General features: G+C 61.0%; 1 protein-coding gene across 2 annotated transcripts; it reads right to left on the reverse strand.

Annotated features, from left to right (window-relative positions):
• Nucleotides 1-66: 66 nt before the first annotated feature.
• Nucleotides 67-9674, reverse strand: MCRS1 (microspherule protein 1). 2 transcript variants are annotated; one of them, XM_058042058.1, is made up of 15 exons: nt 9615-9674; nt 8676-8784; nt 7584-7759; nt 6963-7105; nt 6582-6691; nt 5729-5837; nt 5173-5311; nt 4449-4524; nt 4150-4178; nt 3204-3296; nt 2727-2809; nt 2255-2342; nt 1815-1942; nt 918-1037; nt 67-742 (listed from the first exon to the last, which is right to left on the reverse strand). In XM_058042058.1, the coding sequence occupies exons 2-14, from the start codon at nt 8774-8776 to the stop codon at nt 951-953; spliced, it is 1362 nt and encodes a 453-aa protein (XP_057898041.1). In that variant the 5' UTR covers nt 8777-8784; nt 9615-9674; the 3' UTR covers nt 67-742; nt 918-950. The 2 variants fall into 2 exon arrangements, with proteins under 2 accessions (XP_057898041.1, XP_057898040.1); XM_058042057.1 differs by lacking the exons at nt 67-742; nt 6582-6691; nt 6963-7105; ... (1 more) ...; nt 8676-8784; nt 9615-9674 and adding an exon at nt 6395-6432 and having other exon boundaries at nt 807-1037.
• Between the last annotated feature and the right edge of the window lie 1563 nt (nt 9675-11237).

The following is an 11237-nucleotide window of genomic DNA, read 5'->3' on the forward strand; positions in this document are numbered from 1 at the left end:
TTGGGATTTTTTGGGACTTCCCTCTGGGATTTGTGCTGTCCCCCCTGACCCCATCACACTCCACCATTTTTGGGTTTTCTCTGGAATTTATTTCAGGAATTTCCTCCCCACACCCCAATCCCAGCCCCAAATTTTTGGGATTTTTTTGGGAATTTTGGGAGATTCCCCAATTTCCCCCCTCTTTTTTTTTCCATTTTTTTCCCAAGTTTTGGGATTTTTTTTGTTTTCTTTTTTCTTTTTTTTTTTTTTTTTTTTTTGGGAATTTTTCCCTTCAACGAACAAAACTTGAGAACAAATCCAATAAAAACTTTGGAGCTTTAAAATTCGGGAATTCTGGTTTTGGGGAAAGGACCAAAGTTTGGGATTTGGGGGGGAAATTTTGGGGCAATTCCCAGGAAATTCAGCCCAGCCCAAACTGGGATCACTGGGAGGGCTCCAGTTCCAAACTGGGAGCACTGGGACAATCCCAGTCCCAAACTGGGAGCACTGGGATGGTCCCAGTCTTAAACTGGTGTTACTGGGATGGTCCCAGTCTTAAACTGGTGGCACTGGGACAGTTCCAGTCCCAAACTGGGATGGTCCCAGTCCCAAACTGGAACAATCCCAGTCCCATACTGATTTATACTGGTGTTACTGGGAGGCTCCCAGTCCCATACTGGTGTTACTGGGACCATCCCAGTCCTAAACTGGGACACTCCCAGTGCCGTACTGGTCTGTACTGGTGTCACTGGGACCATCCCAGTCCCGCACTGGTTCATACTGGTGTTAATGGTGTCACTGGTTCCACACTGGTGTCCCTGGGACCATCCCAGTCCTGTCCCAGTCCCAGACTGGTCCGTACTGGTGCCATACTGGTGTCACTGGGAGGCTCCCAGTCCCACACTGCTGTCAGTGGGACCATCCCAGTCCCATCCCACTCCCATACTGGTCCGTACTGGTCCGTACTGGTGTCACTGGTGGCCGAGGCGCGCGGCCTCGCTGCGGATCAGCGCGATCAGCTCCTGATTGATCAGGAACACGAACCGGAGACTGGCGATCTGCGGGGGAGGGCGGTGAGACCCCCCCCAAAATCCCACAGACCCCTCCCCAAAATCCCTGAGACCCCAAAAACCCAGAGACCCCTCCCCAAAATCCCACAGACCCCTCCCCAAAATCCCACAGACCCCTCCCCAAAATCCCTGAGACCCCCCCAAAATCCCTGAGACTCCAAAAACCCCAGAGACCGCTCCCCCAAATCACCCCAAATCTGGGAATCCTCCAGAGACCCCTCCCCAAATCCTGGGACCTCCAAAACTCCTCAGAACCCCCCAAATGCCCCTTAGGACCCCCCAAGCCCCCCTGGACCCCCTAAAATCCCCCTAAATTCCTCCAGGACCCCCCAAATCCCCCCAGGACCCCCCCAAATTCCCTCCAGGACCCCCCAAAATTCCCCCAAATCCTCCCCAGGACCCCTCGAGGACACCACAAAACTCCTCGAGGACCCCCTAAAATCCCTCCAGGACCCCTCAAATCCTCACCAAACCCCCCCAGGACCCCCCAAATTCCCCTTAAAACACCCTAATCCCCCTTAGGACCCCCCAAACCCCTCCAGGACCCCCCAAAATCCCCTCAGGACCCCCCAATTTCACCTCAACCACGGAGTTGTTGCTGAGTTTCCATTTGCTGCCCCCCAGCACGGGGCGGCCGTCGATGAAGATCGACCCCAAACCCCCCCAAACCCTTCTGGGACCCCCAAATTCCCCCAAATCCCCCCCCAGGATCCCTCAAACCCCTCCAGGACCCCCCAAAATCCCCTCAGGACCCCCCAATTTCACCTCAACCACAGAGTTGTTGCTGAGTTTCCATTTGCTGCCCCCCAGCACGGGGCGGCCGTCGATGAAGATCGGCCGCCGGCCCTCGTTGGCGATGAAGAATTCCCCGTTGTTCTTCAGCTTGATCACCCCTGGAAAAAGGGGAAAATTCGGGAATTTCGGGAATTTTGGGGGATTTCTGGGAATTCCCAATCATTCCAAAGGGTTCCCGACCACCCCTGAGGGGTTTTGGGGGGGTTTTGAGGGGGTTAAATGGTGGGGAAAGGGTTGGTGGAGAAATGGAGATTTGATAGAAATGCCTCAAAAATGGCCCCAAAAATCCCTCAGGGTATCCCAGAAACCCCAAAACCCCCTGATGGACCCCCCAAAACCCCTGGGGGACCCCAAAAACCCCCAAATCCCCCCAAAAACCCCCAAATCCCCCCAAAAAACCCCAAACCCACCCTGCTTGCGGGAGATTTTCCAGGCTGGGCCCTCCAGAGCCAGGTCCACGTCGATCTGGTTGTCCTTGGTGGCTCTGCCCAGGGTGATCTGGGGGCATTTGGGGGTCCCAGGTGAGGTTTTGGGGTACTTGGGGGCGTTTTTTGGGGTTTAGAAATATTGCTGGGTATTTTGGGGGGTGTTTTTGGGGTGGCTTTGGGTATTTTGGGGATGTTTCAGGGGTATTGTGAGGTATTTAAAGGTGGTTTTTGGTGGTTTTGGGGGATGTTTCTGGGGTGTTTTGGGGGTATTTTGGGGGTGTTTTTGGGGTGTCTTTGAGCTGTTTTTGGGGTTTTTATGGGGTGTTTTTGGGGTATTTTTGGGGGATGTTTTCGGGGTGGTTTTGGCTGTTTTTGGGGATGGTTTTGGGGATGTTTTTGGGGTGGTTTTGGGGATGTTTTTGGGGATGTTTTGGGGTTTTTGGGGTTCTCTCACCTCGCGGGAGCGCATCAGGTACCGAACCATCCGGCCCCGCAGCACGGCCAGAGTCTGACTGTCGAAATCCGGGGAGCTCATCCCTGGGACAGACGGACAGAGGGACCGTGAGGGGACAGACAGACAGCCAGGGGACAATGGGGACAAATCCGGGGAGCTCATCCCTGGGGACAGAGGGACACGGGGACAGATGGATGGACAGGGAGCTGGACACAGGGATGGACAGACGGACACGGGGATGGACACACAGCCAGACCCAAGGATCAACAGACGGACCCAGGGATGGACAGACGGACGCTTGGCCAGACCCGAGGATGAGCAAGGACGGACCCAGGGATGAACAGACACAAGGACAGACAGACGGACCCGGGGATTGACACGGGAATGGACACGCGGACCCAGGGATGGACAGACAGACGGACGGACCAGGGATGGACGCAGGGATGGACAGACGGACGGACGGACGGCCGTGCCCACCTGTGATGGAGTCCACCAGCACCTGCCAGCGGTGCAGCTCCTGCTCCAGCTGCCGGATCTCGCGCTTCTGGCGCCGGTCAGCAACGGTCAGCTCTGACGGACGGACAGACAGACAGACAGACAGACAGGGTCAGCAACGGTCAGCTCTGACGGACGGACAGACAGACAGACAGAGAGACAGACAGGGTCAGCAACGGTCAGCTCTGACAGACGGACAGACAGACAGAGAGACAGACAGGGTCAGCAACGGTCAGCTCTGACGGACGGACAGACAGACAGAGAGACAGACAGGGTCAGCAACGGTCAGCTCTGACGGACGGACAGACAGACAGACAGACAGAGAGACAGCGTCAGCTCTGACGGACGGACAGACAGACAGAGAGACAGCGTCAGCTCTGACGGACGGACAGACAGACAGACAGAGAGACAGGGTCAGCAACGGTCAGCTCTGACAGACGGACAGACAGACAGACAGAGAGACAGGGTCAGCTCTGACGGACAGACAGACAGACAGAGAGACAGAGACAGGGTCAGCTCTGACAGATAGACAGACACAGTTAGCTCTGATGGACAGACAGAGAGACAGAGACAGGGTCAGCTCTGATGGACGGACAGACAGACATGGTTAGCTCTGATGGACAGACGGACAAGGTCAGCAATGGTCAGCTCTGATGGATGGACAGACAGACAGACACGGTCAGATCTGCATGGACTGACAGACAGGGTCAGCTCTGCACGGACAGACAGACAGACACAGGGTCAGCTCTGACAGACAGACAGGGTCAGCTCTGACAGACAGACAGACAGACACGGTCAGATCTGCATGGACTGACAGACAGGGTCAGCTCTGCACGGACAGACAGACAGACACAGGGTCAGCTCTGACAAACAGACAGGGTCAGCTCTGACAGACAGACAGACAGACAGAAGTTCCCGGCGCTCTCACCGTGCTCCAGGACCTCGTCCCGCACGTCCCTGTGGGAGGGTGAGAGGTGACGCAGAGACCCCAAAAACCCCAAACCCCCCCCAAACCCCCCCAGACACCCCCAAATCCCCCCCAAACTTCCCCCAAATCCCCCCAAAATTCTCCCCAGACCCCTCCAAGTCCCCCCAGCTGCCCCAAATTCCCCCCAATGCCCCCCAAAATCCCCCCCAGATCCCCCAGACCCCTCCAAGCCCCCCCCAGGACCCCTCAAATTTCCCCAAATTTTCCCCAGGACCCCCCAGGACCCCCCAAAGCCCCACCTGAGTTTGCCATCGTCCAGCAGCTCCTCGGCGTCGGAGAAATTCAGCACCTGATCCCCCTTGGGCAGGGGCTGCACTGCAGGGCCAGGGGGGTCAGACCCCAAAAAAACCCAAAATCCCCCCCCAAAAAAACCCAAAAACCCCCCAAAAAACCCAAATCCCCCTCGGGCAGGGGCTGCACTGCGGGGCCAGGGGGGTCAGACCCCAAAAAACCCCAAATCCCCCCCAAAAAAACCCCAAAAACCCCAAATCCCCCTTGGGCAGGGGCTGCACTGTGGGGCCACGGGGGTCAGACCCCAAAAAACCCAAAAATCCCCCCCAAAAAAACCCAAATTCCACCTGGGAGCCCCAAATCCCCCTTGGGCAGGGGCTGCACTGCAGGGCCAGGGGGGTCAGACCCCTCAAAAAACCCCAAAATCCCCCCTGGGACCCCCCTCGGGACCCCCAAATTCACCCTAAAACCCCTCCAGGACTCCTCAAATCCCCCTGAGACCCCCCCCAGGACCCCCCAAATTCCCCCCAGGACCCCCCCAAGCCCCCTGCCCACCTGTCTGGTCCTGCAGCAGGTGCCACTGGCGCAGGAGCTGCTGCACTTTGGGGGTCCCTGAACCTTCCAGGACCCCCCAAAACCCCTCCAGGATCCCCCCAAATTCCCTCTGGGACCCTCAAATTCTCCCCAAATCCCTCTGGGACCCCCCCAAGCCCCCCCAGGCCCCCTGCCCACCTGTCTGGTCCTGCAGCAGGTGGTACTGGCGCAGGAGCTGCCAGTGCAGCTGCAGGGCCTTGGGGGTCCTGGCAGGGTAAAACACGGCCGGGTGGCGCTGCAGCAGCTCCTGGAAGGTGTCCAGGGACGGCACCGGGCTCTGGGGACAGGTGGGGACACGTCAGGGGACACGGGGAGAGGTCAGGGGACACCAAGGGACACAGGGACAGGGCAGGGGACATGGGGACACAGCAGGGGACAGGTCCTGGCAGGGTAAAACACGGCCTGCAGCAGGTCCTGGTGGCATTAGGTGGCATGAGGTGACATGAAGTGGCATTAGGTGACATTAGGTGGCATTAGGTGGCACTGACCGATGGCACGCGGGTCAGGGGGATGACATGAGGTGACACTAGGTGACATTAGGTGACACTAGGTGGCATTAGGTGACATTAGGTGACATGAGGTGACACTAGGTGACACTAGGTGGCACTAGGTGGCACTGACCGATGGCACTCGGGTTAGGGGGATGACGTTAGGTGACATTAGGTGACATTAGGTGGCATTTGGTGGCACTGACCGATGGCACGCGGGTCAGCAGCTGCTCCTCGGCCTTGCTGAACAGCACCTTGCTCTGGATGGCGGCCACGGCCTCGGGGTGCAGCTGGCGCATGGCCTGGCACGAGAGCCTGGGGACATCATTGGGGACATTGGGGACACCCCTGTGACACCCTAATCCCTCGGGGTGCAGCTGGCGCATGGCCTGGCACGACAGCCTGGGGACAGTGGGGACATTGGGGACATTGGGGACATCGGGGACACCCCTGGGACACACCAACCCTCGGGGTGCAGCTGGCGCATGGCCTGGCACGAGAGCCTGGGGACATCATTGGGGACATTGGGGACACCCCTGGGACACCCCTCAGGGACAGTCCCATGGCCTGGCACGAGAGCCTGGGGACATTGGGGACACTGGGGACATTGGGGACACCCCTGGGACTGTCCCCAAATCCCTGGGACCCCCCTGGGGACACCTGGGACCCTCCTGGGCTCCTCAAGCAGAAGCTCCCGGCGCTCGGGTGTCACACGGGTGTCCCATGGGTGTCACACCAATGTCACCCGTGTCCCCTGCTGTCACCCGTGTCCCCCTGCTGTCAACCTGTGTCCCCTGCTGTCACCCGTGTCCCCTGACTGCCACACCTCTGAGACCCCTGGGACCCCCCAGGAGCCCCGAAATGTCCCTCACTTGCAGATGACGGGGTCGTAGAGCAGCGAGTACCAGCGCTGCTGGGTGTCCCACGGATGTCCCATGGGTGTCCCATGGGTGTCACCTGTGTCCCCTGAATCCCACGACCCCCCCACACCTGTGGGACCCTCCCAGGACCCCCCAAAGTCCCTCGAGGACCCCCCAGGACCCCCCAAATGTCCCTCACTTGCAGATGACGGGGTCGTAGAGCAGCGAGTACCAGCGCTCCTGGATCTCGCGCAGGGTGAAGCGGCAGCTGAACTTCACCCCCAGGTGCACCGAGGTCAGGTCGTTGGTCTGGGGGGGCAAAAGAACCCCAAAAATCAACAGGGGAGGGGTCCTGGGGTCACCCCCAAATCCTGCAGGTCAGGGGGACACCCCAAAGTCCCCAGGTGGGTATGACCTGCACCATAAAGAACCATTGTGACCGTTCCAGAGATTTCCCCCCAAAAATCCCCCAAATCCCCCAATCGAGGCGGATTTTCCCCGGGGTTTGGGGGTTCCCCCGGGTGTGTGAGGGTCCCCCCAGTTGAGGAGGGGTCTCCCCAGCCCCCCGGGCGTGTCCCACCTGCAGCACGGCGTTGATGAGCAGCAGATCATCCGCGGGTTTCCACCTGCCCAGGTCGCGGGGGGCGGGGCTGGGTTTGCTCTTCTTGAGCCGCTTGGGCAGCGCCGGGGGGGGGCCGGGCCCGGGGGGGGGGCGGGGGGGGCACGGCCCGGGACACCTGGGGGGGACAGGGGGGGGTGACACCGGGGGGACACCTGGGGTGACATCTGAGTGTCCCGAGTGCCCCCAGGATGTCCCTGAGTGACATTAGGGGGGGGTGGTCCCAATTTCCCCTTTTTCCTTTTTTTCCACAAATCCCCCAAATCCCCCCTTTTCCCTCCAAATCCCAAATTCCCACATTTTCCCCAACTCCCCCCTTTTCCCCCCAAATTTCCTCCTTCCACCCCCCCCAAATTCCTCCCTTTCTTCCCCAAACCCCCAAATTCCCATTTTTTCCCTGATTCCCCCTTCTTCCCCCAAACCCCCATATTCCCATTATTCCCCCAAACCCCATCATCCCAAATCCCCCCAAATTCCCCCCAAATTCCCATTTTCCCCCCAAACCCCATAATCCCATATTCCCCCCAAACCCCATAATCCCAAATCCCCCCCACATTCCCCCCAAATTCCCATTTTTCCCAGTTTCTCCCACCTTTTTCCTCTCGCCCGGGGGGGGCTCGGCGGCCGCCCCTCCCCCCCCCGCCGGCCCCGCGGCCCCCCCGGGTCTGGGGGGGGGCTCAGGGCCCCCCTTGGCCCGCGAGGACTTGGCCAGGCTGGACTCGACCAGCTCGTCGTCGAACTTGCGGCGCTTGATGAACCTGGAAAACAAACTGGGATGGACTGGGAGGGACTGGAGTTAACTGGGATGGACTGGGGGGCTTGGCCAGGCTGGACTCGTCAGCTCATTGTTGAATTTCCGATGCTTGATGAACCTGGAATGGACTGGGATTGACTGGGAGGGACTGGGAGTGACTGGGAGTGACTGGGATTGACTGGGATTAACTGGGAGGGACTGGGAGGGACTGGGAGGGACCACGGGATGTCCCCAGCTCCAACCCCCCCACCCCACCTTGTGTCCCCTCCCTGTGTCCCCTCCCCTGTCCCTGGTGTCCCTGCTCTGTCCCTCCCTGTGTCCCCTCTCTATGTCCCCTGGGTGTCCTCAGTGTCCCCTCCCTGTCCCTCATGCCCCCAATGTCCCCATTGTCCCTTACCTGGAGAAGCTGCATAATTTGGGGACAGTCCCTGCCCTGTGTCCCCTCCCTGTCCCTGGTGTCCCCCAAGGTGTCCCCAATGTCCCCAAGGTGTCCCCAATGTCCCCTGTGTGCCCCATACCTGGAGGAGCTGCACAGTTTGGGGACAGTCCCTGTCCTGGCTGTCCCCTGTGTCCCTCCCCTGTCCCCAGTGTCCCCTGGGTGTCCCTTACCTGGAGGAGCTGCGCCGTTTGGGGACAGTCCCTGCCCTGTGTCCCTTCCCTGTGTCCCCTGGCTGTCCCCTAACTGTCCCTGGTGTCCCCAATGTCCCCTGGGTGTCCCCAGTGTCCCCATTGTCCCTTACCTGGAGGAGCTGCGCCGTTTGGGGACAGTCCCTGTCCCTGTGTCCCCTCCCTGTCCCTGGTGTCCCCAATGTCCCCTGGGTGTCCCTTACCTGGAGGAGCTGCGCCGTTTGGGGACAGTCCCTGTCCCTGTGTCCCCTCCCTGTCCCTGGTGTCCCCAATGTCCCCTGGGTGTCCCTTACCTGGAGGAGCTGCGCCGTTTGGGGACAGTCCCCACGGGGGTGGCCGGGCCCCGCTTGGGCCCCGCCAGGGACTCCTCGTCCTCGGAGCGGCTGGTGGCCATGGTGGCATCTGGGGACACAAAAACGTCATCCCAGTGTCACCCCAGGACTGTGACACAGCCTGGGGACAATGGGGACACAGGGCAGGGGGACATGGAGGGGACACTGGTGGCCATGGTGGCATCTGGGGACACAAAAATGTCACCCCAGTGTCACCTCAGAACCATGATACAGCCTGGGGACAGCTGAGGGACAATGGGGACACAGGGGAGGGGACAGAGGACCCTCAGTGTCACCTCCTGGGTGCCACCACACTCTGGGGGACACTGAGGGACAACTGGGGACAGTGGGGACAGTGGAGGGGACATGAGGAGGGACTGGGGACAAGATGGGGACAGAGAGGGGACACGGGCGGTCTGGGGACACTGAGGGGACACTGAGGTGACACTGAGGTGACACAGGGGTGACAGGAGGGGGTGAGGACACTGAGAGGACACTGAGAGGCACAGGAGGGGGTCTGGGGACACTGAGGGGACACGAAGAGGGCGCGGGGCCCTCACGGCGCCCCCAGCCCCAACTCCGGGCCTGACGCGGGCGCGATTCCGACCCCCCCGTCCCGACCACCACCACCGCTGTCCCCAAGGCCCCTCGGTGTCCCCAAATCCCTCCCGGTGTCCCCATGGCCTCCCGGTGTCCCCATGGTCCCCCCGGTGTCCCCAAGCCCCTCCCGGTGTCCCCATGGTGCCCCCGGTGTCCCCATGGTCCCCCCGGTGTCCCCAAGCCCCTCCCGGTGTCCCCATGGTCCCCGCGGTGTCCCCAAATCCCCTCCCGGTGTCCCCATGGTCCCCGCGGTGTCCCCAAATCCCCTCCCGGTGTCCCCAAGGCCTCCCCCGGCCTCACCAGCCCCAGCAGCTCCGGGCCGCCATGGCGGCGCCACTTCCGGCCCGCGCCGGAAGCAGAATGACGTCACTGGCTCAGCAGCGGGCGCCGCCATGTTGGAGGTTCCGTGAAGCCTCAGAGTGCGGCGCCATCTTGAGTGTGGGTAGGGCCGCACTTCAGGCGCTTCAGGCGCCATTGCCGGGTTGTGGCGGGTCCGGAACGGCCGGGACCGGAGCCGTGGGGTGGGAGCGTGTCCGGTTAGTGCGGGAGACGCGTCCTGGCCTGACGGAGAAGAGGCCACTCCCATCACGGCGGCCGCCACATCCAACATGGCGGCCTCAATCCATCATGGCGGCCTCCACGACCTTAATGGCGGCCGCCGCTCCAATGAGGGAGGCCCCAATCCATCATGGCGGCTGCTACACCCATCATGGCGGCCTCCAAACCGTCATGGCGGCCTCAATCCATTATGGCGGTCGGCACACCCATCATGGCGGCCACCACACCCATAATGGCGGCAGTCCCTGGACACTGAAGGATCACTCGGGGTCAGTGTGGGATCAGCGCATTTTATTGGGGACAAAAAGTGACCCATGGGGACAAAGTGACCCCTGGGGCCGTGGCTCTCTCCGGCCACTGCCCATCCTGGGGGCTCCAGGACATGGTGGGGCCTCCTGGGGCCTTCCCAGGGCACAGCCAGGGACCGTCCCTGTCCTGTGTCCGTGTGCCCTGTCCGGTGTCCCTTATCCCATGTCCTGAGTCCACCCTGTGTCCACCCCAGATGTCCCTCATGTGGGTCCAGGTGTCTGCAGCCCATCCCTGTCCTATGTCCATCCCATGTCCATCTGTCCAGCTGTGTCCGTCCCCGTGTCCATCTGTCCATGTCCCCTGTCCATCCCTGTGTCCATTTGTCCACACTGTGCTCATGCCATGTCCATCCCCATGTCCATCTGTCTATCCATATCCATCTGTGCTGTGTCCATGTGTCTGTGCCATGTCCATCTGTCTGTCGGTGTTGGTCGGGCGGGTCCTGGCGCAGTGCTGTCCCCATCCCTGTCCCTCCCATGTCCGTCTGTCCAGCTGTGTCTATTCCCGTGTCCACACCGTGTCCATCTGTCCATCCGTGCCGTGTCTGTCTGTCCAGCTGTCTCTATCTGTCCATGCCGTGTCCGTCCCCGTGTCTGTGCTGTGTCCATCTGTCCACCTGTGCCGTGTCCGTCTGTCCAGCTGTGTCCATCTGTCCATCCATGCTGTGTCCATCCGTCCCATGTCTGTCTGTCCGTGATGTGTCCATCTGTCCACCTGTGCCGTGTCCGCCTGTCCGGCCGTGTCTGTCTATCCGGCCACGTCCGTCTCTCCAGCCGTGCCCATCTGTCCATCCGCGCCGTGTCCGTCTGTCCGTGAGTGTCCGTCTGTCCATCCGCGCCGCATCCGTCTGTCCACGCCACGTCCATCAGGTGGGTCCGGGCGCGGCGCCGTCGCTGTCCCTGTCCGTGGGTCCCTCCCATGTCCATCCCGTGTCCATCCCTGTGTCCGTGCTGCGTCCGTCTGTCCACGCCGTGTCCGTCAGGCAGGTCCGGGCGCGGCGCCGTCGCTGTCCCTGTCCGTGGGTCCCTCCCATGTCCATCCCGTGTCCATCCCTGT

This window comes from Melospiza georgiana, chromosome 29, assembly GCF_028018845.1.
Source record: "Melospiza georgiana isolate bMelGeo1 chromosome 29, bMelGeo1.pri, whole genome shotgun sequence".
Classification (NCBI taxonomy): Eukaryota; Metazoa; Chordata; class Aves; order Passeriformes; family Passerellidae; genus Melospiza; species Melospiza georgiana.

Bases quoted from the DNA above. Each gene is read 5' to 3' on its own strand.
- MCRS1 (XM_058042058.1), bottom strand. From the start codon at position 8,776: ATGGCCACCAGCCGCTCCGAGGACGAGGAGTCCCTGGCGGGGCCCAAG. The intron at 4,179-4,448 runs GTGGGGCTTTGG...ACCCTCCCACAG, and splicing joins CTGGACGATGGCAAACTCAG to GGACGTGCGGGACGAGGTCC. The intron at 2,343-2,726 runs GTGAGAGAACCC...AAATGCCCCCAG, and splicing joins ACCTGATGCGCTCCCGCGAG to ATCACCCTGGGCAGAGCCAC.